Consider the following 27,437-nt stretch of genomic DNA (forward strand, 5'->3'; position numbering starts at 1 on the left):
TTCCCGCTGACTTAAGAAAACTCAAAATATTCTTAAAGATCCATCATACCCAGGCCATTCCCTTTTTCAATTGTTTCCATCTGGTAGGCAGTATAGGATAATCAAAACAAAGACAAATAGGTTGAAAAACAGTTTCTATCCCAGAGCAGCAACTACGTATACTGAATTCCACTGTACAGCGCAATATTAATGTGTTGTGCGATGGGAAATTGAATGTGAAGGACGTGGATGTGAATGAGAGGGATATGTTTTATGTGTAATGTGCTATGTTTTCATGCTATAGATGCTATGTTCTTGTGTGTTTTATCATTATGTGTACTGGAGATGGCATTTAATTTTGTTGTATGGAAGTACAATGATAATAAAATAAATTCTAATTCTATGTTTTCTTCTCCACTCTCAACAGATATTTGTAGCAGAAAAAAACAGCTCAAAAAGGTTCAGAGTAATGTTTAAGAACAGAATAATCAGTGTATAGTCCAGAAGATCCATTCTTAAAATTCTAGGGCAATCAAACACCTACTTTAATTTTATATTATTTTAAGCACTGAATATTTCAATTTTAATTCTCTGTACATCTCAAAGAACCACTGGCATCCTACATTCCCTACCAAGTACTACTGAACTATTGAGAATCAAAGATTTAGAAAACCATAGGACTAAACTTAGCAAAAACAACAAGTTATGTAGAAAAGTAAAACTTCAGTTCAGTGTTCTTCTTTATGAAAGTATGTTTTGTATTTTTTCTTTGCAAGAATGTGATGAGTTTTTGCAAGTAAAATTCTGTTTCCTCTATACTTGCTAATAGTCATGAGAATCTGTAGTTTGCACCTTCCCATTAAAAATGTATTGTATTTTTTGAAATTATTCACCCCGCCTTTTATCCAGATCATGTCTTTGAAAGGAGGAAGTAGATAATAAATGGAATTATTCATGATTTCCCATTAAATATGAAACTTTCTTTTGCAGAGTTTAGAAAATGGAACTTCTACATAATGTACAGAAGTTGATTAGAACTTTTTAACCTTTTCGAGAAAGTCTTCCATGTTAAACAAATGTGCAGAATAGTTTTTACAGATGGTAAACTATTTGGCTCCCATACACTCATATTTTTTGTCTTTCTTTAATTACACTGATATGCATATCAGACTAGGCCGAAGTACAGAGAGCACACTAATTTGAATAAAGAGACACTGTCTCCTCCTGTTCTCTTTCGAGGAGAATTTATCACTGGGAGACTATGTTGCTTCATAAAAACACAGAATTTTGGTTACAACAAGCAAGATGATTAGGAATTATTAAAACGGAAAAAGAATACATATTTAAATAATATTAAAGCTGTAGAAGCATTAGGAAAGAAAAATCAAACTGTCTTACAGTACAGTCTACAACTTGTGTAACTTTTCTCCTGGATAACATAACATTAGCAGGAAGTTTAATTGTGTATGTCTTCTGTTAGGAAAGGCAATACCTTATAGATTAAGAGATGCAAATTGTGCTGCAGGAGCTGCTAGTGCATTGCAGTAAATAGGGTGTCCGAGTGGGACTCAAATGACTTGGATTCAAATCCTTGCGCAGCCATAGAAAGTCACTGGGTGGTGGCACAGCTAAATTCACTCCTTAAAAACCTCACATGAATTGAAAACCCTAAGAGGGTGACTGTAAGTTGGATGCAACTTGATGGCACATAATAAATAAACTGAAAAGAAACCCATTACTCCTGTGGATCTTTATCTACCCAAATGATATCATTCAGGTACATGAGCAAGATTGGTAGAATGTTTGCAGCACAAAATCTTGGGGGGGGGGACTAAAGGATAACTCCAAATTCATCTACTGGAGGATGTTGAACGGACACAGAGTACTGATTCCTCAGTGGGAGGCAAGAATGTTAAAGGGGGAAGGAAAACATGAGTGACTAATCCTGGAATGACAAGCTGGCTGCCACACTGAACAAGATCCTTCCATGCTACAATATTTTTAAAAAGTCATGCTTGCTTTTATTATAAACCACATTGAAATTATGTTGCTAAGCATAATAAGAGGCAGCTAGAGTAGGCCCACTGAATGAGTGGGGATTTGGTGAATCAATTCCATACCTTCCACTGATTCACTAGGACTGCCCTACCCTACACTAAGCAAGGACACCAGACAATCATTTTCTATAGGGCTTACTCCTTAGTAAATATATTTTGGACTGCAGACATAACGCTGCACCACTACTAAATGGAAAGAAATGGAAGGTGTGGAAAAGAGGCAGGAATGAATTGGTTCGAGGGGGTAAGGGAATTCTGAGGAATTTCGCAATGCTTTCTATAGATAGGAAAGGTGTTATGTATAATGTGCCATGAGGTCAGAATCAACTGAGAAACCCGAACAGGGGTTGTTCCATGCTTAAAAATGGTTTTATCAGTGCCACCCCTGTAGAGTTTCCATGGCTAAGCAGGAATTTGAACCCAGATCTCCAGAGACATAGTTTATCTCTAACCACACTGGGTATTCTTCTTCGGGGTGAGGAGTAATTCCCATTAAATTAAATGAGACTGAATTATTGATCTAACTACATACAATTGCATGGTAAACGCTTCAATAAAGAGGCAAGTCTCAAGTTTGCTTGTGTAGGAAGTAGACAATATGTGCACAATACGCACACTCCATACATAAAAGGCATGGATCAACTAACCCTTTTAAATGCCTCTACACACACACACACACACACACACACACACACACACACACACACACACACACACACACACACACACACACACACACACGCACACGGACGCACACAGACGCACACAGACAAACAAACAGAATCAAAATCAAACCAAAAAACTAAAACAACAACAACAACAAACAATTAGCTTTCAGTGTGAGCTTTCATGGACTTACCCATGTCTTAAGATATCAGAAGTGCATGTAGCCATGAAAGTTCACCCTGAAATACCAGTCCTTAAGTACACTTCTTTTTCTTTTACTTTTGCTGAATATGCCTACGCAGATTAACAGAGCTACTTCTACATACACACAGTCTCCTTCATTTCTTGGCAAGAGTTTTGTTTGGCAAATTCAGAAAATTCTCAACATAGGTTGAAGTCTTAAGTACTATACAGCCATTGCTTCTAATCTTAAGGATTAAGAATCCCCTTGCTAACCCAAGTGTAGTTTCCCCTCTTATCCCACAGGTGGTTGGTTTATGGAAAAGAAAATTAATAGACTGGTATCCCATTGCATAAAAAAATGGGAAAAATTCTGAAAACTTCTGAATTTAATTATTCATTTTCAAACAGGTTTTATTTCAGAACATAACATCACTACAATAGGAAGCTATAATATCGTACATACCTATTACTGTTATGTGCCATCAAGTTTCTTCTGATGTATTGTAACCCATTCTTAACTTTTATAGAGTACTCAGAAGTGGTTTACCATTCATGTCTGAGGTACCCTGGAACTTGTATAGAAACACAGTGGGGAAGCCATCTCCCAACCCCTGACTCCATATGCTTATCTGGCAGTAAATTCATTGATGCAATGGACCTTGCTTCTTTGTAACCATATACATTGCTATCATTCATTTAACACAATGCAGTCGTTTAACACAATGCAAAGGGACAATGCAGTCCCTTCTAGAAAGGCTATTCCAACATCAGCACATAGTTCTCCATTATATTTTCCCAAAATTATATACAGTGGTGCCTCGCATAACGTTTTTAATTGGTTCAAAAAAAAAAACCTTATGCGAAAAAAACTTTATGCGAAACACCATTTCCCATAGAGATGCATTGGAAACCGGTTAATCCGTTCCAATAGGCACGGATTGCCGTCCTTAAGCGAAAAAACCCATAGGAAACATCGTTAAATGATACAATGTATCCTCCATTGGAATGTATTGTAGCTGACTCAATATGTTTCAATGGCTTTGCGAAGTCAATTTTTGCAAAATTAAGTGTGTCATAAAAGGGTCAAAAATCGTTTTAAATGCTTGGATTAGCTTCTGCACCCTCTAAAACGGATGCAAAAGTTAATTTGGCTTTGATCTGACTTTTCGTTAATTAATGGTGAATTTTTTTTCCCCAACTTTTGACAGCTGTCAAAATCTGACAGCTCCATTATTTCCTATGGGGGAAGAAAAAATTCACAAAAAATTAATGAAGACTCAGCAACTGTTCTAAATTCTTGGGTTCGTTAGAGGACCCCCTAAGTTGTGTGCAAACCTGATTTGGCTTTGATCTGAACTTTCGTTAATTTTTTGTAAATTGTTTTCTCCCCCATAGGAAAGCATGGAGCTGTCAGATTTTGACAGGTCCATTGGTTCCTATGGGCCAAAAAACAAAAATTCACAAAAAATTAACGAAAAGTCAGATCAAAGCCAAATCAGGTTTGCACATGTCTTAAGGGGTCCTCTAACGAATCCAAGCATTTAGAACCGTTTTTGACCCTTCTAAGACACTTTTGTAATTGAAAAAAAAAACATCGTTAAGTGAAGCAGGGGACCTAAAACAAAAAACGTTAAGCGAAGCATGGTCCCAAAAACGCTATGCGAAAATCGCCCATAGGGAAAAACGTTATACGAAGCACAATCTGACTCTGAAAAAATAAACGTTAAGCGAAAAAAACGTTAAACGAAGCAAACGTTATGCGAGGCACCACTGTATAATATCTCATGGACACAATCCACATAATATAGAATCCCTTAAGTTACATCACAGTTTATTAACGATAACTATATAACTATATAATATTATATAAATAGTTATATATAAAACACTATACATATATACATACACACACACACACACACACACACACTCTTTACATTCGTAGTACCCATTGCAAACAGGGGCTTAGTAAAAGACCTCCAATCAGACCTAAATAAAAGTCCCACAGGAAAGAGTAACACATTTGTTTCAACTAAAAGAACAAAGCCACAGCTTGGTTCTTTTAAATAACATTAAAAGAATTAATAGAAATCTTTTATAATTTTTATTTTGATCCAACATAGTATGACAGCACGATGTTATTTTGAGAATATTAACTTCTGTTTTTCAAAGAGTGGTCCCCAATGCAATTTTTCAAAAAACATTTGTAAGCAGTGCTTAAACTGTCCAGCACTGGATCCCATATCAAGTTTCTGAAGTTGCCACAATTTTACAATAATGAAAAAGGGACAAGAGGAATGTAACTGTGAGTTCCAGAACTTGCTCCTGCACTTCAATAAAATTTACCATACAATCCCTATAAATATCTCCTCAGCAGTAAGCTTTGTTGAATGCACTAGGACTTGCTCTGGGAAATGCACACAACTGCATTCTTTCTCACTTTATTTTTCCAAATTATAAAGATGATGATTGCGAAAACAACAGTTCCCACTTAGATATTAGAATCATTACACTGATTTCAGGGAGGCAAAAAAAGGGTAGAAGCTGTGACAGAGACTAGTACCAAAATTCTATGCATACACACCTTATAAAATATTATATGAAATGGTGGCTTTTCTTGTTTTGTTTGTAAATGTTATGTGAAATAGAACACCTCCCTTAGGCTGTTTTTGGATAGTGGCTTTCAAATAATGTGAGCACACTGAAAAATCAGTACTACAAACCACAATAGTATTTTTGAAAGTAAAATTTCAGCCTTAAGTGAGAGGCTTTAAAAAAAAATAAGGAAGAAAAATAGATAGTTTTAATTACTGACAAACAATTAAATGCTGCAAATGTGCTAATACTTTGGTGAAACAGTGAATTAACACAGGCACTGAACTATATGCTTTGATATATGCAAGATAAGTAGCAGTGAAACATAATTATTTAATATCAGTTTCAATTTTTAAATGCCATGTTCGTCAGAAAATTGCCTGAGGAACTTCAGATTTCAGATTTCAACAAAGAAAACAATAAACTTGCTGTATAAAAATGCTTCAGAAAGACTTTACTTACGCAGCAGCCTCTTGCTTTGACAGTCCTTTGATATGCGTGGCCAAATAACGATCTATGGCATCTTTGCCTTTGATCAAATGCATCCTAAATTTAAATTAAAAAAAATTAAAGAACTCTGAGAGGTGACTTAACGTCAAAATCTGCTACATATATTATGTATTAACATTTGCCAAGCAAAGACAGATATATGTTAAAATATTGACAAAGTACTTTATCAAACACATACTATAAACATGTACAAGTATAATTTTAACTCTTTCATCTATTGCTAGCCTCTTTTTTGCAGAAAGTACACATAGCTATAGCTGAAACTTCCTGCTGCTTATGTATTTTGCATTCAACGCATATGTAACCTTTTGAGGCAACCCATGTCCTGCACAAGGTGATGAAGAAATGTATGTTTTCTCTCTTCCAAATATAATAATCCCAACTGTGCATTGTTTGCATTTTTCAAAACATGATATCAATGCATACTTTGACACAGCAATTGTATGGGGTGCAGATACAGACTACTGTATATTGTGAAGGAACCTCCACTTCGTAAGCCTTGCTAACTAGGGAAGACAATAGTTTGTTAGAGAAGGTAGAATTTTCCACACACACCACATTCGGCCTTTTAAATACATGTCATACCACTGACTACCTCCTTGGAGGTATATCATATTATACGGACTAGGTAAATGTACTCAGAACACATGCTCCCATCCCCATATGCTCTGCCTTGAGATAAATAAACGAAGGGAGCTGAATTCCCCCAATTGTGAAGCTGTCTCTCTGCAGCCCCAGCCTCTTCTCTTAAATTCCAGTTCCAAGTGGAGACTGCATGAACCAAGGCATGACGACAAGGGTGAGAGACCCTGAGGTCTCTCACCCCCTTCCTATCACCCTTTGTTTCCAACGTCCTCTGTTTGAAACTGGCATTCAAGAAAAGGAGCTGGTAACACTCTTTTTCTTCTTTTGTTATGGCGCATGCTGAAAAAGTGTCTGGGATTTTAAAAAATCATTCAGTGCAGGGGATGGCAATGGGGGAATGGCTCATCAGTGGTGGCAGTGCTTTGCTTCCCACTGCAGGCTGCCCCTGTATTGCAATTAGAAATGGGCATGAACTGCTGGTTCAGTGGTTTGGTGCTGTTCATTTCTTGGCCAAACAGTTGATCTGTGGTTCGGTGCCTCATCCCCTTGAGCAGGTACCCACTTGGTGAACAGCATCCTGCCCTGCCTCCTCCTGGCACTCCTGCCAAGTGGGAATCCACTAGAGGGGGTTGGTTAATGAACAGGCAGATCAGCTTTTTGACTAGGAAACAAATGGCACCAAATCACCAAGCCAGCAGTTCATGCCCATCTCTAGTTTTAGTCCATGATTTGGACTGTCAGGTGTGATTATAGCCAAGTTAACAAAATGTTGAGAATGAATGAAGTCTGTCCAATTTATTTCACTTTATATAAACTGTTTTATATTGAACTTAATTTAAAAAAATACCATTTAATGTATTCTTGAAGAATAAAACATTGTTTCTACCTTGTCATGCTGAGTGGGTGGTGATGGGTACTTACTGTGTTTCCCCGAAAATAAGACAGGGTCTTATATTAATTTTTGCTCCAAAAAACACATTAGAGCATATTTTCAGGAGATTAATTTTTTTACATGTACAACAATCTATTCAAATACAGTCATGTCATCTTCTGGTTGCTGCACAATGGTGGAGGGTGGGGGTTTCACTTAACTGGGGCTTATTTTCAGGTTAGGTCTTATTTTCGGGGAAACAGGGTATGTCTTAGCACAATGATTATTTTAAAGATACAATGGATAGTAGCCATTTCCAAGCATATTCCTATGTAATCAGCTGTACAGAAATACAAAGAATAAAGCACTTCAGAGGTTTATTAGTAGAATTCTCATGGTGCAGTGGTTAAACTGTAGTACTGCAGTTAAAACTCTACTTATGACCCAAGGTCAATTTTGATGGGCTCAAGGCTGATTCAGCCTTCCATCCTTCCAAAGTTGATAAACAGAGTGCCCAGCTCGCTGGGGTTGGGGGAATGTGTAGCCTACATAATTCAATTGTAAATGACACAGAAAGTGTTTTAAGCACTATGGGGTGGTATATACAGTTTGCTTTGCTTTATTGAGCACTATGGTTTATTTAAGGGACGTGGTGGCGCTGCGGGTTAAATTGCAGATGTCTATGTGCTGCAAGGTCAGAAGACCAGCAGTCGTAAGATCAAATCCACATGACGGAGTGAGCTCCTGTCGCTTGTCACAGCTCCTGCCAACCTAGCAGTTCGGAAGCTTCTAAATGCGAGTAGATAAATAGGTACCACCTCAGTGGGAAGGTAACAGCATCCCATGTCTAGTTACGCTGGCCACGTGACCACAGAAACTCTACGGACAAATGCTGACTCTACGGCTTGGAGACAGGGATGAGCACCGCGCCCTAGAGTTGGACACAACTAGACTAAATGTCAAGGGGAACCTTTACCTATGACAAAAAGGCATAAACTATATAGTAAAGTTCCTGAATGTGAAAAGTCACATAAAACATGAAACTTGCTTCTGCCTGTGAAAGCAACTGCAGCAGTAGCTGTCAATGGAAATTGAATGGACAGTGATCTTCAAAAACAAGTCTTAACAAAAGTTACATGATGGGAAAGAACACTGGAAAGATTGTTTGATGTTACCTTTCCCCTTTCTTTAAGAGATTTGTCATTCCAAAGAGATAAAGATCTGATATGTGACTTGTATAATGACAGCTTTCTTGGAACTCTTGTGATTGTAGCTCATTATGACAGCATCACTTGTGACCATTGGATTAAGGTTGAACAGAAGCAAATAGAAAGCAGAACGGTAAATGGAGAGGCTCATTATAAGAAAGTTTACCTAATTATGTGGTAAAAGAGTATGCAGAGGTCCATCCTTTATCTGACAGAAAAGGCCCTTAATTATTCTATTATATGAGATACTACTGTTCCTGATGACTCCAAACCATGCCCAACAGGAATGTATATTATGATCTGGAGTTTACAACAAGGACAGTGGTACCTTTAGCATTAAATAGTTTTTTGAGTGTATTAATTTAGAAATAAAATAGCTGACAATTGAAATGCGAATTGGCAGCTTGAAGAGTCTTAGTATTCTCCTGGGTGACACAGAGGTCAAAGATTTGATAAGGACTCTATAATGTGTCACAGATGATAGAAGGTGTTCAAGCCTGCATTAGACCTCGAAATGAACTTCATGTGTATTTTCCATCGGGTGCCTGTTCAGTAAATCTTGGAAGGGTTAATGCTGTTGCAGCCCATGCTGAATTTTTTTTCTGGGAAGAGCAACTGTTTTCCTGTCCCTGTACTATAACTTGGAAGACCATAATAAGTGGGAGCCGCTGTTTACTCCACTTTCCAACAGACACATGCTAGAGGACTTGTGCTAATGCTTTCCATATCTTCAAAAAGATTCTTGCAGGGGTTTCTGAAACACTACCATGTGCTCTTGAATGACAATGGACATATGAAATACAGTCACAATGGATAGCACTAAAAGGTACTTACAAGTCACTTTTATGCCCTTTGTTGCCTTACTTCCATAAAGTTCTCTCAAATATTGCTGACAAGAACACAGTTTTACAAGCTGAAGAAATTGTGGAACATCATACACTAATATTGTTTTATTAAATAAAGCAACTAACTGGCCCAACATTCTGCAGGAAGAAGACTTTGAATCAGGAATGTTGGCACAATTGTCAAATTAGAAAGGAATAAAACAGAAATGAATTCATGATGAGATATCTGAGACTGAGTAATCATGTCCTACCACCTCTGATAAACCAGTCTTCATTCAAAAGTAATGTGTTGATGCTTTTTGTGTGAGCATACCAGGACTATGCATGACAATAGAGCACAGATTCAAAATCATCTGAATTTATTTTACATTCCATTCTGTCCTAAATTAAGTGAGTGGGCGACTATACTGTATTGGCTACTGACCCCACAATTTACATCAGATTAGGCACAGATAGAATTTAATTTAAAACTGATAACTTCATGACATAAAACTCAGTGTGTGGAAGCTTGGTGGGGAATCATCTGTTTTCCATAGGGAATCTCCCCCCACTGCCAGCTGACAGAATGGCTTAATTTTGATTTGATTTGCTGGTGCAGATTTTCTCTGCTTTCTACCTTGTGTGATTGCCTAGTCTGATGTAAAGGGGGACTCACAGGAAGTCAGTTCCCCTCAACTGAGCACCTGTTGTTTCCATTTTTAAAAAAAGTATAGGCTTTTCAAAATCAGTGCTGCAACAGATTAGCGCTATTATTTTGGAATTTTTTTAAAAAAAGAGGCAAAGGGAAGAGGTAGCGCTAGTGGAAACTGCCAAATGGCACCTTGTCAGATCAAAGATTGATCCGTTGGAATTCCATACTAACAAGTTCACAGCTTTATTTGCCTCTGCTCCTGTTGACTCCTGAAACACAATAACTATTTGTATTCATCTCGATGGCTACACCAATTCCTCCTGCGGAAACCAGCAGGGACTTAATTTGAAAAACTGGATCAAAGCGCATTTCCCCACTGTGTAGTTTGTAGTTACTACAGCCCATGAAACCAGGAGCCGCTTCTAAAGCTTTGAGAGCATCCCACCTATCTTTTTGGAAAATGTCCTTATAAATTGCTCCACCTAAAATTACTCTAGCAGACACCAACAATTGAATTTGGTTCACGATTAGTTCAATCCACAGGCACTGGAAATAAGGGTTATCATATAAATATCTCTCCCCAAAAAGAACCATCTTAACAAACAGGAAATGGAAACTGAACCTCTAAATCTTGATGTATGAGATTATTATTAACGTTGAACTATGCATTTAACAAATCAATTTCCATTCTGAATTTTGAGAATATTGGGAATGCCTTCTCTTAAGTTTCATAAAATATTCTGTATTTTGAATTTTTAAATCCCAAATACTGCAGATCTGGCTCTTGCAACATAATCCTAAAGAGATTTGTTCAAAATCAACTTCCGCTGAGTTGAAGGAGGCTTATTGTCAGGCAAATGGATACAGAATTCTAGTCTTCTTGTGACTTAGCTACTCCAGCATATTTTCCCTCTAGTATAGTACTGAAAGTACTTCAAGAGCCACAGGCAAATATATGAATGAAGAGAAAGAAAATAAGTACAATAAACATACCTTGCAAGGTTTGGTGAAGGGCATTTCATCTCTTCCATACTTGGATGTGCTTTGGGACTATGCACTGGCACAGGAGGAAATATACTCATTTTAAACTAAAAAAAATACAGAATATTGCAAGCAATTTATGTCAAATAGTCTTCACTTTTCTTATAGGAGTCTCTATAGGAGTCAAAGACTCAACAGCATCAAAATATTAGCAGACCTTCAGTCATAAAATTAACTCAGACATACATTTTTGCAAATGAAAAATCAACATAGCACATGCAATTTGAGATCAACTTGCACTTGAATACATAGGAGAAGGAACACTGATATTTTAGTTCAAAATTAAAGGCACGTTGTAACTGCTAATGAATATCCAGAAAGACTGAAAGCACAGAAGAGGACGTAGTAGCTGAAATCCTCTTGCGTAAATACATGGATGGCAATGTCATCAGCTTGCAAACCTACTCTTCAATTTAATATTGAATTTAAAGCTTTCTATTTCACTCCTTCAGGTTCCAAGGCTCTCTAGAGATCCCTCTTGAACCCAGAAAGCTTTGGGGAGCCTCAGGATGGTGGAGAGCCTTTAATAGATAAACACTGCTGCTAGATTGTCACTGGCAGGATTGGGACTGCTGCTAGCCTGCCCCCACCATCCTGAGGTCAAAAGGGATCCTTAGCGAGCTTTGGAACCTGAAGGGGGGAATAGGACACTTTGAATTAAATTAAATTGAAGAGTACCATTGTTGGCTCCTGTTACCATAACTATTTACACCCACAGGCTTTAGCCATTATTTACCTATTTTTAGCAGCAATTTCAGGAACATTTGAAATATTTGCAGATTAATTAATATCGGACACATTTGCTGCTCTCGGAAATAACAGAATTACAATGACATAATAACAGACATGAAAGAAAACAGGTTTTATAAAGAAGCAGGAGGGAGGTCAATTTATTAAATCATGTAGCCAAAGTACTGTGATAGTAATACAGTACCAGATATATTGAACAGAGTAAGTATATACATAGCAAATGCATGTAATAACGGTTCTCATAACTATTATAAATAGCTAAAGACAACAAATTATTCCTGTCTTATCAGTATTTGCCAATATTTAATGCTGATTTTGAATTTTCACTGTGTTTCCGATAAGCGAAAATCAGCGCAAATGGAACATTGGGTCTGCAACTTCTATTCCCATGTATTTTAATAAGAAACTGACCTAATATTTATATTAGCAAATACTAGAAAAGGCACAAAGGATATAATAAAACAATCTACATATTATTATAAGTCTAAATTATACCAACAACTAATATGCCGCAATATGATAGCAATACTGTGATTAGTCTTATTTGAGTATAAGCCTTATTTCTTTTAAACAGAACAAAAAAAGTCTTAAGTCTAGCTTGTCATTTTGAAGTTCATAAATGCTAATGGGACTTTTTTGTCATATAGAGCAGTATTCATCTTATACTTTCCACTATTAAAGTTACAGCTGCCAGTTCCTTCATTTTGCACGCCTGTGATCTGAGAATGTTAGCAGCAGGAGCACCCTTACTCTTAAATTTGGTTTAATGTAGGTATTGTAAGCCCTGCTGGCAGGCCTCAAGGCACAAACTTTTAATAGAAGCAGAAATATGGCATTGCGAAAATAGAGGAAAGGTTCTCTAATTGTTTGAGATACTGCAAGGAAATTTATTTTGCTTTAAAAGTACAGAAGAGCTGGTGAATGGTAATGTCAATGGTTGATACATAACAAAAGATATTATGCTGAATTACATCAAGACTAATGATGCCCTTCTTTGTAACTAGGGAATCTGGATTACAAAATGTATCCATATGGAATCTCTGAATGAATTATAAGGCAAGTATACCTGGGGTTTGGGTTCATAACTTAATAAGATCAACACTGCGCCCAGCACTAACCCTTTTTGTATCTCCTGATGCTCTCTTTTTCACTAAACCTGCCTAGTAACAGTGACTAAAAGGGTTGTTATTAGGGCTTTTAGTAAGCTCCTCAGCAACATTATGCTCCAAAAATATCTGGAAAAGATACTTTCTCCCATAATTTCCATGGATCTGATACTTGGAATGTGACAGCTGTATTGCTCTAAGGCACTGGTTCCCAACCTTGGGTAATCCAAATGTCCTTGGACTGCAGTTCCCAGAAGACTTCACCACCAGCAGTGCTGGTCAGAATTTCTTGGACCTGCAGTCCAAGAACATCTGGGTTACCCAAGGTTGGGAACAACTGTTCTAAAGCGTAATTTCAACAAACTTAAAAATTTGGGAGAGATCCCACAGTCAGAAATATTCAAACAGAAAAAGAGATGCAGGTGGATGGAAGATTTATTAGAGAGAAGGTGCCAAAAGTCCAATCAATAACAATTCCAGGAAGAAAAACTAGTGGGAGGCAGGTGGAGGCATACAGAGATTTCTGAGGAGCTGAGATAATGAAAGGAGAGGCAAAGAGTACAAAGAAGTTGCCAATATTTGTAGAGGGAAGATGAAGAGGACCAAAGCACAGAATAAGATTGGGCTAAGGGGTGCTAGAACAGATGGTACTGTTTGACTCTTGCATTAACTGTCTCCTCTCTAAAGAAAAACAGTGCCCAATCTGGCAAAAATTGAAAAAAAATTACACAACAAAGAAGTTGCTGCCCAGGATAAGTAAAAATATGGTATAGGAACCTTTAGCTACTTTAAATGAATTCAGTCTTCAGGAAGAGATGAATTGCATCTAACGTTTCTAAAGGAAATTGCAGATGTAATCTCAGAGACTCTACCTGCAACAGTTGAGAATTCTTAGAGAACAGCTATAGTCTTAGGAGACTGCAAGTGGGCAAATGTTGCCCCTGTCTTCAGAAAAAGAAGCCGAAGTATCAGGGCAACTATCAAGAAGTCAGTTTGGCACACATGCCAGAGAGAAATTATCTGTAAATATATAGAAAAGACCATGGTGATTACTGAGATCTAGCTTGGCATTCTCAAGAATAAGTCAGGTTCAACTAATCTTTTCTCCTTCTCTTTCTTTCTCTCTGTTGACAGAGTTGTAAGCTTGGTAGATCAGAGGAATGAATTCAGTATGGCATATGCTTATTTCAACAAGACTTTTGACAAGTTTCCCTCATGATGTTTTTCTCACACCAGAAGGTAAAATACAGGCTAGAGGATGCTACCATTAGATATATTTGTAGTTGATCTATGGACTTCCAACCTTGAGAGAAACAACAAACACGGTGCCTAAGGGTTCTGTTTAGAGTCCACCATTGTTCACTGTCTTTATAAAATGCCCTGGATGAAGAAGCTGAGAGGATGCTGATCAATTTCCTGTCATAATTTGATGAGATATAAAGCTGGGAGGAGTAGCTAACACTGGATTCTTAACAATCTTAACAGAAATGAAAAACAGTGCTGTAAGACTGATGGTGAGAGCAAAATTCCTCTCACGGGAGTGCCGTCCCTCCTGCCCTCTGCCGACAAGGAAGTGCAAACATCACCTATCCCCCCTCCCAGGAAGATAAGACCATCCAGAACAGACCCAGGGATCGTAGAAGAAAAGTTTAAAGAAATGACTGTTAAGAAGGCGGGAATGTTTTAGCGGGAACGGAATGACAGCCCCGGGTACAGGCGGGGCTTGTAGATATAAAAAGGGGGGACAGGAACCTGCCTCGTGGTTGGGAGTGGCTCTGGTTGGAAGATCCATGGACAGGGAAGGCAGAAAAACTAAGAGTCCCAAAGGAGGAGACAGATGCAAGGAGAAGTGAGAGCACCCCTAAACCCTCTTATTGGGGAGAGCGAGAGACAAAGGAGTGGAGAAAGAAGTTAAGGAAAGAGAAGGAAAAGGTGGAGAGGGACAGGAGAGAAAGATTAGAATGGCGGATGATGGAGCTACAGAGGAGGGGGCCCCTCGGAAGACTATGGCCAGAGGATTCCCCCTCACAAAACCAGGTCTGGACAGATGACCAGGATGAAGGCACAGTCTCCTTACTGGAAGGGGAGACAGGACAATTATTGAACTTGGACTTTACAATGGACTGGCCGGGACCCTGGAATACTCAGTGGTCCCGGCCAGTCCAGTAAAGTTGAAGAGTGGAAGCTCCCATCTAACCAGTTGTTAGAGGGAGGAAATGGTTGGAATACCTTTGTCGACACAGGTTATTTGTTAAACAATCCAATAAACGTTACACCGATTTCTAAAGTGAAGAAGTCTGTCAATTTATTTCAAGAAAAACTGGAGCCTGAACCCGAACGTTCACAAGTGCCAAAAAGCAAAATGAACTTCAGATCAGAAACGTATAATAAGACTGGGTTTTAAATGGACTAATTTGGGCCTGAACTGCATTTGAACTCTTAACTAGACCTGGTGAAAATTGCTAAGTAATGATTCTTGGCTTTAATTAAGGCCAAGAATTGGTAATGTAAATTAAGCTTCTCCAATGGGGAAGTCAGTTTGACAGGATATTTGCAACAGCAGAGTATATCAATGAGGAAGAAAACTGTAGACCACACATTGACAGTCAACTTAAAATACCGTCCAAGATACTCTATGTCATTATATCTTATAACCAACATCAACTAAGCTGAATGCATATTTCATTACTGTAAATAGAGTAGGACCCCTGTATCTGCTGATTCACTTATCCACTGTCTGAAAATATTAAAAATATTAAAAGAAAAATTATAGAAATATATATTTCTATCAGAACTGGCCACTAAAGGGAGCCAGAGATCGTGCTATGGTCTATAGTGTTTGCTAGAGAAATATAGTTCTACGATGTCATTACCAGAACTGGCTACTAGAGAGAACCAGAGAAGTATTCATTATAATCTGCACTTTTTGGCGTCTGGAGGAGGGAGGGGCTTGGAACTGATCTCCCATGGATACAGGGGTGCTACTGTACTGTGACAACAAGGTGCATACAGTGACCCTCAGCCATACAAGTGGAACTGGGTAGGTAAGTAGTAAAAAAGAACACAATGACCAATACTCTGTTTGATTTTCTGTGTGTATTGAACATGGAAGTGGCTGTCGTGATGTAGAAAGATCAGGTCGTGCAAGCAACCACATGAGCAAGAGAGCAACAAACCTTTCTACATCACCATACCTGTACTTGCAGTTACATGTATGCAAAATCCAGAATACTAGGCAAATGTTTTAATTAATGGCTCAAAAATAAGAACACAGGTGAAAATCCCCATACACAGCTGCCTTTAATTTATTTACACATATTGAGACATTTCTGTATATAAGGCCACTATGCAGATTAAATTTTGTATCCATAGACAGAACAGAGTTTTCTGCTGATATGGTGATCATTACCCCATTGTCACTGACGGACAAAAGCAGCTCTCCAAATGATAAGACACAAAGCTTTCAGAAATTAAAACATGAATTATTTGAAATCTAAGATGTAATAAACACTTACAGTTTAGTGAGGTCAGATTCTTTACTTGTTCTTTTAAGATGTCTAAAGAAACAAATCAAAACATATATTAAAGACAGGGCAAACATTTTTTCTGTAATACAAGAACTGTCCATCCTGATCTTAGATATGGTATATGAGAAATTGGTATACAGTGTAATAACCTATGAGGAATACAGCAAATAAGTGTGTGTGACCCATGCAGTCATACATTGAACCCTTTGCATTATCTTTGTTAATGAGGACTGGACCAGCATTGGAAGACAGGATTACCCTCAACACCAAAGTGTACCTTTATTCCTGCACTTGAGCTTCAACCACTGCATCAAGCCTGGAGCTAGTGTCCTAATTGTCCTGGCTACTACAGTGGTGCCTCGACTTATGAATGTCCCAACATATGACCATTTTGAGTTATGGCCAGCTCCGGCCACAAAATTTTGCTTCTACTTGCGACCAGAGCTTCGAGTTACAACAAAAAGGCAGGGGGAAAAGGCAGGGAATTCATATTACTGTTGGTGGTGAAGAGGCTGCTTCTTTGTAGCTCTTCTTTGTAGCTCTTTAGTTAGAGAGTGTATGATTGGAGGAGGCTTCGGACTGCTTATTAAGGTGCTGATTTCTACTTAAAAAAATGTTCTGGATGGGTTTTGCAGCGTGGTTTTGGGCTGGGTGGTGGGATTATGTTTCTATGCTGTGATGGGTCTTGCACGATTTGTTTGTTTTGGGGGGCTTTTTCCCCATTTCCAATGTGTCTTGCAGGGTTTGTTTGTTTTTTGGGTTTTCTTTTCCCATTTCCGAAAGGTCTTGCAGGGTTTGTTTGCTTTATATTTTGCTTTTTTGCATTTCCGAAAGGTCTTGCGTGGTTTGTTTGCTTTCTGCTTTGCTTTTTTTGCATTTCCAAAGGGTCTTGCATACTTTGTTTACTTTTCTTTTTCTTTTCCCCTTTGGCTGGAACAGATTAATTGTGTTTCCGATGGGTCTTGCAGTGCTTTGTTTTGGGTTTTTTGTGATTTTTTTCCGGCTGGAATGGATTAATTGCATTTCAATGCATTCCTATGGGAAATGGTGCTTCGACTTACAACTATTTCAAGTTACGACCGGAGTTCTGGAACGAATTAAGTTCATAAATCAAGGCACCACTGTATTTCTAGGTCACAAAACTGAGAAATGTCATGAACTAGCTTAGATAAATATCCTAACACTGTGATCCTGCACATATACCGCTGATTTGTCACCCTCCCTCCACACTCCACCAAATGCATATTAAATATTGCCTAAGCCTTCGCTAATTCAACTGTCTATTTTGGCCCTGTCTATGACTGAAGAGCTTTTCAAAGCAACTTGTAACAAGCCATCAAAAATTGTGTGAGATTGACTACACCACTGATCCAGCTTCTAGTATTATATTCCAATCATACAAAATGCATGCAAGTAGGTAAGTATATGATAGAAGGTGGAAAATATCTGGAGTGGATGAAAAGTACAATTCTCTGGAAATCACTAGAGCTTTAGTATTTACTGAGAAATGCACAGAATCAAAACATCAATAGGTAAAACAGCTTGGATTACATTTACAGAATAAAGAGCTACGGACCTATATGCATGCATAAGAGATTTTCAGTTTCTAAAATGGTGAAAATACATTTAGAACTGTAAAATTATTATATGAGTAACATCAGTGTAACTGAGGATTATCCATGTTTTGATTTTTCTGTTTTGAAAACAAGATTTGGGGATAGGTTTACCAAGTTGGTCAAATCAGTGAGGATTTCTTACCTCAAAAAGCCATTTTACAGTGTCTATCAGCCCTGTTATTCTTGTAAAGACTGACAAGATCCATGTCTTAAAGCCAAAATTCAAAGCAGGCCACCAAACAGAAAAACAGCTCCTTGTTTTCTGCAATAATTTTAATTCCCTTGTACCATGCTTTCAGTTACATTTCAAGCTCTTTCTTGACTGGGGAAGGATGGACAGGACTGTATTCCTAGCATCTCTTACTGCAGACAATTTTTCTGTTATTCTTCAATAAAGCTTTACATACTAAGTGTAATTTCTTCCCCCCCTCAGGTTTGAGTACATTTGAGTACATGTGAAGCTGATTTTCAGAAAATAAGTACTGTATCTCAATTTAGAGTAGCCAAAAGACGCTCTGGAAAAAAACTAAGCTAGAAGCTTTTGTATCCAAAGTTCTACTATGGCTAGCTACCCTTTTTAAATTATCCAAATAGCAAACAGCTTCACAGTATTGTATCAGCAAAGCATCCAAATATCTCTTTGCAACATAAATATATAATATATATTTTATTTCGTCAAAACCATGGCATCCTGAGTGATTTATACCATGGTTTTAAGAATGACGAAATAAAATAATAAACGCTAATAAATCACTCTGGTTGCAACGGATAGAAAAGTAGAAAAAAATACAATACAAATATTTATTTAAAAAAAAAACCCATGGCATCTTTATAAAGATCTGACGGTCTTGCTAGTCAGGGACACAAACTGCAACTCCGTGGCCTCCCCTCCTGGCTTTCTTTTCTCCACAAGTTTCTTCCAGCGCATTTGTGAACTTGCCCTGTTGTGTTTACACCTTTTAGCGTGTCAACCGCTACTAAAGTGAGGTACCACTGACATCTGCCAAACAACCACTGCGCCGAGAGATGAAGATACCAGCGGGCATGGCGTAGGTGACGTCATCGCCTTTCACTTGCCGCGCCAGGGGGCGGGGCTTGACCCAAAAAAATGCGCGGCAAGCGAACGCCAGGCCGGCCCCTCCCTTTCAGCCCTGGGGTCCACGTGCTTATTTGGGTTGCCTCGCCGGTTGACGGGGCGAGACTGGAACGTGTGAACGCGTTCTGAGCGTAAGGAAGCGGATAACCACCAGGGTCGTATCCAATTCCGGGCTCTCTTGACTCTGGGTTTTTGCAAGGTTACTGAAGGGTTTCTGCAAGCTCGGCTTGACATCGTTTAAATTCCGTTGGTGCCACGGATCTGCAGCGTAGGGCTTCAGCCTGCCTATACCCTACTTTACTTGCCTTTCTAGCCAGCCTCCCGAAAAATGTGAAATGGCAACTTTTCAAAGCCCCGCGATCTCACTCACTCAGTCCTTCACCGGCTGGTTTAAAACCGCCCTTATCCCGCCGGCAAAGAGTTGCTGGATCGTCGCAGCTCCGAGATCGCTTCTAGTTACTCACCGGTAGACGGAGGAGATTTGCCGGCCTCACCTCCTGCTCCCGCGCAGCTCTTAGTCCCTCCGGCTGGGAACGGCGGCCGCGTTTCGCTGCTTGGCAACGGGCGCCTCTTTCAACAGAAGGCGGGGAGGGAGAGCTTTGGCGGGTTGGGAAAAACAGATTATTTCAACGAGTTGATGCAGAGTGTGGCGGGAAACTCGGGATGAGGGGGGCGAATTGAGGTTGGTCGGGGATTTGAGGTCCTTTGGAGCAGAGAGAAGTCAGGTTTGGGGTGGGGGAAGCCATAGACCGGAAAAGCTAGGATACTGTTAACGAGACAACAGAGAAAACAATTCTTACTGGGGAACTCAGAGAAACGTTCATCTTTTTACTTTGTTAAACTTCTTGTATTCTTACCCGATGTTAGGTGTGCTCGTTGGAACCTAACAGATTAGGTAAAGAAGTTACACTGAAGTGCCCTCATTGATAATCCAGATTATAGGTGATCGCCACTGTTTTATGTACAGTATGTGCTTCTTGCAATAGAGGAACAAGGAAGGGGCGAGATGCCTATGAAACTGATGGACAAGACCTGGTTGGTCTTTCCAGCCAAATCGTATGCACTTTCAGGACATCCCAAAACATTGTCCTGTCAGAGGCAAAAGATTAGATCATTTCCCCTCCCTGTTCCTTGGATGAAAACCAACTGGAGAAGCTTGCCTTAATACTGGCAGCAAGAGAACATCCCACCCTATGTCTGAGACAGCCGTCTAGCAGGTGTTTGCAAACACAGAGCTTTGTCCTGCAGAAAGCAATAGAGCTCAAAGGCAGCTGTCCCGTTGCTGGTGGTACAGTATATAAGGCCCTCTAGCCATAATACACTGGAGTTCCTTAAATTCACCTGGTCTTAATTACAGAAAATCAAAGGATTTTTGTACACAGGAGGTAGAGTTGGACACAGCAGGTAGAGCTGGATTGTTCTCTTGTACCTGTGAAATTCAAATTATTTCAGCATTTAACTGTATAATACTGGACAGATGAAGAGCAATGTATGTAGGGAATGAACCTAGTGGAGTTCCCTTCCCATCAGTGACTTTCATACTGGTAGTCCAAAAACATGTACTGTATGATAAAATAAATCCCAATGAACTCAATAGGACTTTTGTATGAGTAAGTATGGCTCAAGTTGAGTTCCTCATGCAAACAATTCATTGCATTACATGTAAATCATTGGAAGATAAAATGATTGGATGAACCATCTGTTTCCATTTTTCTGTCCATTTTTCTGCCATCCGATTTAAAAAAATTAAAATCCTTAAAATATTTTTAATAAGACTCAGTGGAAAAAAGGTGAATATCGAGAATTTTCACACGCACACAGACACACACACACACACACACAGAGAGAGAGAGAGCATACACATGGTTGCGGGTGGAACTATAGGCAGGTGAGAACAGAGAAAAATTAATTGCAAATATTACATTATTAATTGACCATTTGCAAAATTGTTGCTCGTAACACAGCTAGTCTGGCTCATTATAAGCCCATAAACATACAGATCCATTTCACTTAGCAAATTCTGTATATTTACCACAGGTAGGGAGAATGCTCTAGCCCTGACCTTTTTGTTTTTAGTATCACCGCTCTCCTACCTGTGGAGGTTGATGGGTCTGGAGACTCCACTATCCGTGGGGGTTCTCCATGTGAGTTGGGCCCTGGAAAATCAGCATCCTGACTCATGGGGATCTTCCATGGGTACCAAAAGCTGTCCTCATATGTGTGTGTCCTGTGCTGTCAAGTCAGACAGCAACCCTAGCAGGGTTTTCAAGATAAGATATTTCCAAAGTGGTTTCATCAGTTCTACTCCCCCAGTGAGTTTCCACGGCCAAGTCGGGATCCTGTTCTCCAGAGTCCTAGTCAGCCCCTTATCCATACTGGGAATTGTCCTCATATAGGAGAGCAATAAAACTGAAACACAGGATGTAGAGCTGGATTGCTCTCTTGTACCTGTGAGAAGCATACATGATTTGCTAATGATTAAATACAGCTACATATATTAAGAATCTTGTTATCCTGATTAAAACCCTGACAATAGATTGCAATTTCTTAAGGAATGGTAACTCAACTATCCCTATAAATCTGCCTTTTCCATTTCCTGTATGTTCCATAGTGGCTATTTTAAGGTCAATTGACAAAGTGTCCTGGGAAAATAAAATGCGGTCTTACTGGATTTTGAATATCATTATTTCAGATGTCAGTTTTGCATAAATTATTTCTAAGTAATCAGAAATAATTTACCAATCCCTCCTTCTGATGATACTGTGGGACCAATGCAGCTTGCTTGCACTGTCTAGCTTCTCTTCTGGCTAGCACAACCGGGAATCAAAATCTTGACCCCCAACTCTACAGCCATGTGCTCCAACCCACTGAATTATCCAGCCAGCACTCTGTGTAGCCATTTCCCCCCTTAAAACTACAGACCATTCTTCATTGTTCTTTTTCAACTAAACATTCAGATTTTCTTAGTTCTCCTTTGACTGATTAGCAAGACAGCCTGTTTCACATCTGTATAAACAACAGCCTACTTACTAAAGTAATCTGTCACTTCTTTCTGTTGATAGGCATACTTTCTATTGAACCCTCTTCAGAAACGTCTGTGCATCATATGTTTCTTTGTTTAACTTTCTGTTTGAGGAACATGATGGCAACAGTAGTGCCACTGAAGATCAAACAGACTTTCTGTGTAGAAATCAGTGGAGGAATCTACAAGTCTTGCTTTTCATTAATATGCTCCAGTGTACTGAGGTAATGTCATGTTCCTTGTCATGATAGTCTAAAAAGCCCAAACTTTTACTGCATTTCTTACTCTTCCTTTTAAACATTGTGAATCTAATCCTAAAGCATATTTGCCAGGAGCTCTTGGGATGTTTAGGATCATGTGGAGAGGGATCCATTTTGGAATTACCGTGTTTCCCTGAAAATAAGACAGGGTCTTATATTAATTTTTGCTCCAAAAATGCATTAGGGATTATTTTCAGGGGATGTTTTATTTTTTTCATGGACAACAATCTACATTTATTCAAATACAGTCATGTCATATTCTGGCTGCTGTACAATGGTGGAGGACGAGGTTTCACTTAACTAGGGTTTATTTTGGGGGTAGGGCTTATATTACAACCATCCTAAAAATCATACTAGGGCTTATTTTCAGGTTAGCTCTTATTTTCAGGCAAACAGTGCACAGTAGTTGGGAGATGTCAAAACTTGAATTCAGTGCATGGTCTCAAGTGGATGTAGATTGCCGGGTGTGCACTGAAGCTGCTGCAACTTTGTCTACAACTGCCAACGGATTGTCTACAACTGATAACTTTGAGCACTAGATGCATAAAACTTCTATTTCATCAAAAACCCCTATTATTTTCCTTTGTAACATAAATTCATGCTTTTATTTTAAGAAAGTGAATATCTTGTTATGGAAAGTTAATTCACATGAGGGACAACCTCTGAATATAATAATTAGAATTATATTTTTATGCAAAATCTTACCACCCAGATAGACTCATCAACCAAGTATTCGTTAATTCTTGATATGATTCATAAAGCGTTTATCAAACACGTTAAATGAGAGAAAGAAAAAACATATTTATTTTTCTTTTGAATAGCTCACCCTTTACCTCTTCCTAGAAATAATTTAATATGATTAGATATTAGTTGTACAAGTTTATTTTATTATTATTTTACAGAAATAAAGAAAAATGCTTACAGTAGGTACAAACAGAGTCCAACAAGAGAGATGTTTTAAATGAAATGCCCCGTCATATTCTTACCAAGACAGTGAGATAATCGGATATCACTTTTGGAATTTTCATGTAATCTGGAAGAAATTCTCTAGTTCATTGGCTGAAATCCAGTAGCATAATTTATACTGTGTAGGGCTGATGACATTATCAACTTTTTTTTGAAATTTAATGTTTCCTCCCATTCCATAGCCCCAGTGGCTTTCCTAAAATGAAAAGGAGCCTCGGGATATTCATGGGGAGAACTGGAATTTTTTTAATTTCCAAAAAAACCCACATCACAGCAGATAATGCCATCAGCCTTACACAATGTTAATTAAAGAAACAGTATTTTAGCTACAGTCTCTGAAATGGAAGCAGGCACTTAAATACCTAAAGTGTTTTCCTTTTGTTTAAATAACTTACAGCACTTGTTGAATTACAGGAGACTTAGTACCAAGTATGTGGAAATAAAAGCAACTGAACTGAAAGGATTTACTTTTCAGTAGCTGTGACTTTTCAAGTTGGGGAAATAGTGACTTTTTTCTTTTTCTTTCTGACTCTGCCTAGGCCAGGCTACAATCCTACAGGCCAGTATTGTGCTATACTAACTGTATGTAGAATGTCAACTGCTCAAGCATATTCCACCATTTAGCCTCTAGCTGTGCAACTAGGAACACCATTGACACCCTGTAAGATGGAGAAAATTGCTTTAGTGATTGCCATTCCCCGTAATAAATCCTGATCATAAATTCATCCTTATCACTTACTATATGATTTTGGGCCAGTCACTTTTAGTCTAAGGTCAATGAGGGCATTTCCCAGCTTGAGATTTTTTAAAACTTTAATTTGTAGAAAGGAGAGGGCAAATCTATACTATATGCAAATATCAGAAGGGTGACCACATGCCAAGTAGCCTTCAGATACCGTGTGAGCAATGGGAAATAAAACTGCTGTTTAGCATATGATGGAGTCATTCAAGCAATACCTTCCTGCACCTTTTTGGAGGCACCTGTGAGGGTTTGGGGTTTGGCTCCAGTTTGTCTTCAAATACCTGTAAATCGACAGACTTCCTCTGTTTAAAAATCGGTGTAACGTTTATTGGATTGTTTAACAAATAACCTGTGTCAATGAAGGTATTCTACCCATTTCCTCCCTCTAACAACTGGTTAGATGGGGGCTTCCACTCTTCAACTTTAAAGGGGTTGCACCAGTGAGTATTCCAGGGTCCCAGCCAGTCCAGTGTAAAGTCCATGTTCAGTAATTGTCCTGTCTCCCCTTCCAGTAAGGAGACTGTGTCTTCATCCCAGTCATCTGTCCAGACCTGGTCTTGTGAGGGGCAATCCTCCAGCCATAGTCTTCCGAGGGACCCCCTCTGCTGTAGCTCCATCATCCGCCTTTCTGATCTTTCCTCTCCCTCTCCACCCTTTCCTTCTCTTCCCTTAACTTCCTTCTCCACCCTTTTGTCTTTCATTTCCCCCAATAAGAGGGTTTAGGGGTGCTCTTACTTCTCCTTCTTGCATCTGTCTCCTCCTTTGGGACCATTAGTTTTTTACCTTCCCCGTCCATGAATCTTCCAATCAAATCCACTCCCAACCACGAGGCAGGTTCCCATTCTCCCTCTTTATATCCACAAGCCCTGCCTCTATCCGGGGCTGTCATTCCATTTCCGCCAAAACATTCCCGCTTTCTTTAATAGTCATTCCTTTCAACTTCTCTTCTACGATCCCCGGGTCTGTTCCGGGTGGTCTTATCTTCCTGGGAGGGGGAATAGGTGGCGTTTGTACTTCCTTGTCAGCAGAGGGTGGAAGGGACGGCACTCCTGTGAGAGGAGTCTTGCTCTCACCATCAGTCTTACACCATTCAGTACTTTCTTCCTGTGTTGAAGTCCACATCCTTCTTAGGGTGGTCACCTCACCACATGTCGGCAAAAAACAAAAACAAAAACATTGATGTCAAGGATTTTGCATGTGTGGCTTAAGTATGAGTTCTGGGGGTAAAGGATCAGGTAATCAGAGGTAAGCAGGGTGATACCGGCAAGGGTAACAACAAACCTGCCAGGTAAGAACTGCCACCACCCTTTTCTGTCCAGCTAATGTAAGCTGAGGGATACCCAAAGTTTACAAGATGTTCCCAACCACTTTAAATACACCAAAGGCTAAAACCCTGAACCCCATACTTCCCAGAGCGACAGGCAAAGATTAGATTGCAGTAACCAGCAACCAAACATCTAGGTGTAGAATTTGCCACCCTAGGATTCCACAGGTACACGCATGTGCATGCACACACAAAATAGGGGAATGATTTTTTTATGATAACGACAAAGGTCAGATTATGCACAGATACAGGAGTTACAGCCAGAAAACCATAGTTTGAATGAATGCAAAGTAGAACAAAAGCATACTTCCTAGAGTATTACAACAGCATGGACCTCAGAAGGATTAAGAGCCAGGGATCAGACAAAATGAACAGATATGGAAACAGTAGACATACGTAAAGAAATGAGGACAGAAACCAATGGACTCTGTAGTTTCTTTTAGAGTAATTATACATTAATCTAAATGAAACCTGTCATTCAATCATAAACCTCCCAGGCCTAGTCTTTTTGGAACTGGAGTGCATGCAGTTTCTCACAGGAACTACTGTTGAAATAGATTCCTGATTAGCAGATCTCACTGGGTAAACTTGGCAAGTCAAAACAATTGTAGGTATAGGTTTCTCTTTTAGAAAGAAGCTAACATATAGTTTATTTTGCTTAAAGATACAGAGTTAAAGAAAGCTGGAAGCTCACAGATGGTTGCTACTATTTGAGCACAATATTGCAGCACATAACATGTTGCAGGGCCCCCCAGGGAGGTAATCTCAGTGTGCGGTTTCTATTTGTGCTTTTGTATATCTATTTTATTTTTACCCTTCAGTATATCACAAACAATTTTGATATTGTGGGGTAACATAGGAAACAAAGTTCAACAATAAAGTGTATTTTCAAACAGTGAGGCTATCTCTCTACCTATAAACTGTTCATAGAACAATTGTTGGAAGGAGGCTATAAGATTGTCAAGTCCAACCCCCCTGCTCAATACAGTTCATTTGCAGTGATTCAGAAAAAGGCATGATATTTTGTTGCTTTTAATATAGAACTGGACATTATGATGTGGGATGGTTTATATATGCAGAAAATAATACATTGTACTGATAAAGTATTCATTTGAAGATGCTGATGTTGGAATAGAGCTTCTCGTACCAAGCTAGATTTGTAGATAAATAGCAGTCAATGCAAGTGGGAATCAGAGGAAAACACTTCATATATTGGTTACCCTTCTGCTGATTCCATACTTACCTATATATGCTACCCCATTCAGTGTAAGTGTTACAATACAGAGTTGCCTCCACTTATGAACATCTTGACTTGCGACCAATTCGAGTTACGACCAGCTCCGGTCACAAAATTTTGCTTTAACTTGCAACTGTCGGTTTGAGATGCAACTGGAAAAAAGGCTCCCTCTGTCCTTCCTTTCCTGCCCTTTTTTTAACCATAGAGATCATATTAGGTTAAGAAAAGTCTCCCCCTTCTGGACGGATTAACCGCTTTTGCATTAGTTTTTATGGGAACTAATGCTTTGAGATACAACCAGTGCCTTGAGATACAACCAAAAACAGTCAGAATTGATTAATCGCATTTCAGTGTATTCCTATGGGAAATGGTGCTTTGAGTTACGACCAACTTGAGTTACGACCATCATTCCGGAATGAATTAAGTTCGCAACTCAAGGCACCACAAGCCAGTGTGCAGTGATGTCATCCTGCTAGCAGAAGCATTGCTGGACTCGCAGTTAACTGGTTCAAACAGTTTTTAGTTGGACAAGTGGTCGGATAGTTGGGGGACTCTGAAAGATTACATGAAGGAGTGTGTTGCCACTTGAACATTTGAAAAGAGGGGAGAGAGTAGAACTA

The 27,437-nt window shown here is 39.0% G+C and overlaps 1 protein-coding gene across 2 annotated transcripts in view; it reads right to left on the reverse strand.

Moving 5' to 3' along the window:
• The window catches only part of TTC29 (tetratricopeptide repeat domain 29), a 158,503-nt gene extending 138,573 nt beyond the window's left edge, over positions 1 to 19,930 (reverse strand). Inside the window, exons 1-4 of one of the 2 annotated variants that reach the window (XM_020782992.3) lie at positions 19,731 to 19,930; positions 16,543 to 16,584; positions 11,124 to 11,218; positions 5,943 to 6,026 (exon numbers count right to left, since the gene is read on the reverse strand). In XM_020782992.3, coding sequence (XP_020638651.1) covers positions 5,943 to 6,026; positions 11,124 to 11,212 — 173 coding nt within the window. In that variant the 5' untranslated portion in view covers positions 11,213 to 11,218; positions 16,543 to 16,584; positions 19,731 to 19,930. The remainder of the gene's footprint in view (positions 1 to 5,942; positions 6,027 to 11,123; positions 11,219 to 16,542; positions 16,585 to 19,730) is intronic. The other variant, XM_020782991.3, reaches the window with a different exon arrangement.
• Between the last annotated feature and the right edge of the window lie 7,507 nt (positions 19,931 to 27,437).

Source organism: Pogona vitticeps, chromosome 5 (assembly GCF_051106095.1).
Source record: "Pogona vitticeps strain Pit_001003342236 chromosome 5, PviZW2.1, whole genome shotgun sequence".
Lineage (NCBI taxonomy): Eukaryota > Metazoa > Chordata > Lepidosauria > Squamata > Agamidae > Pogona > Pogona vitticeps.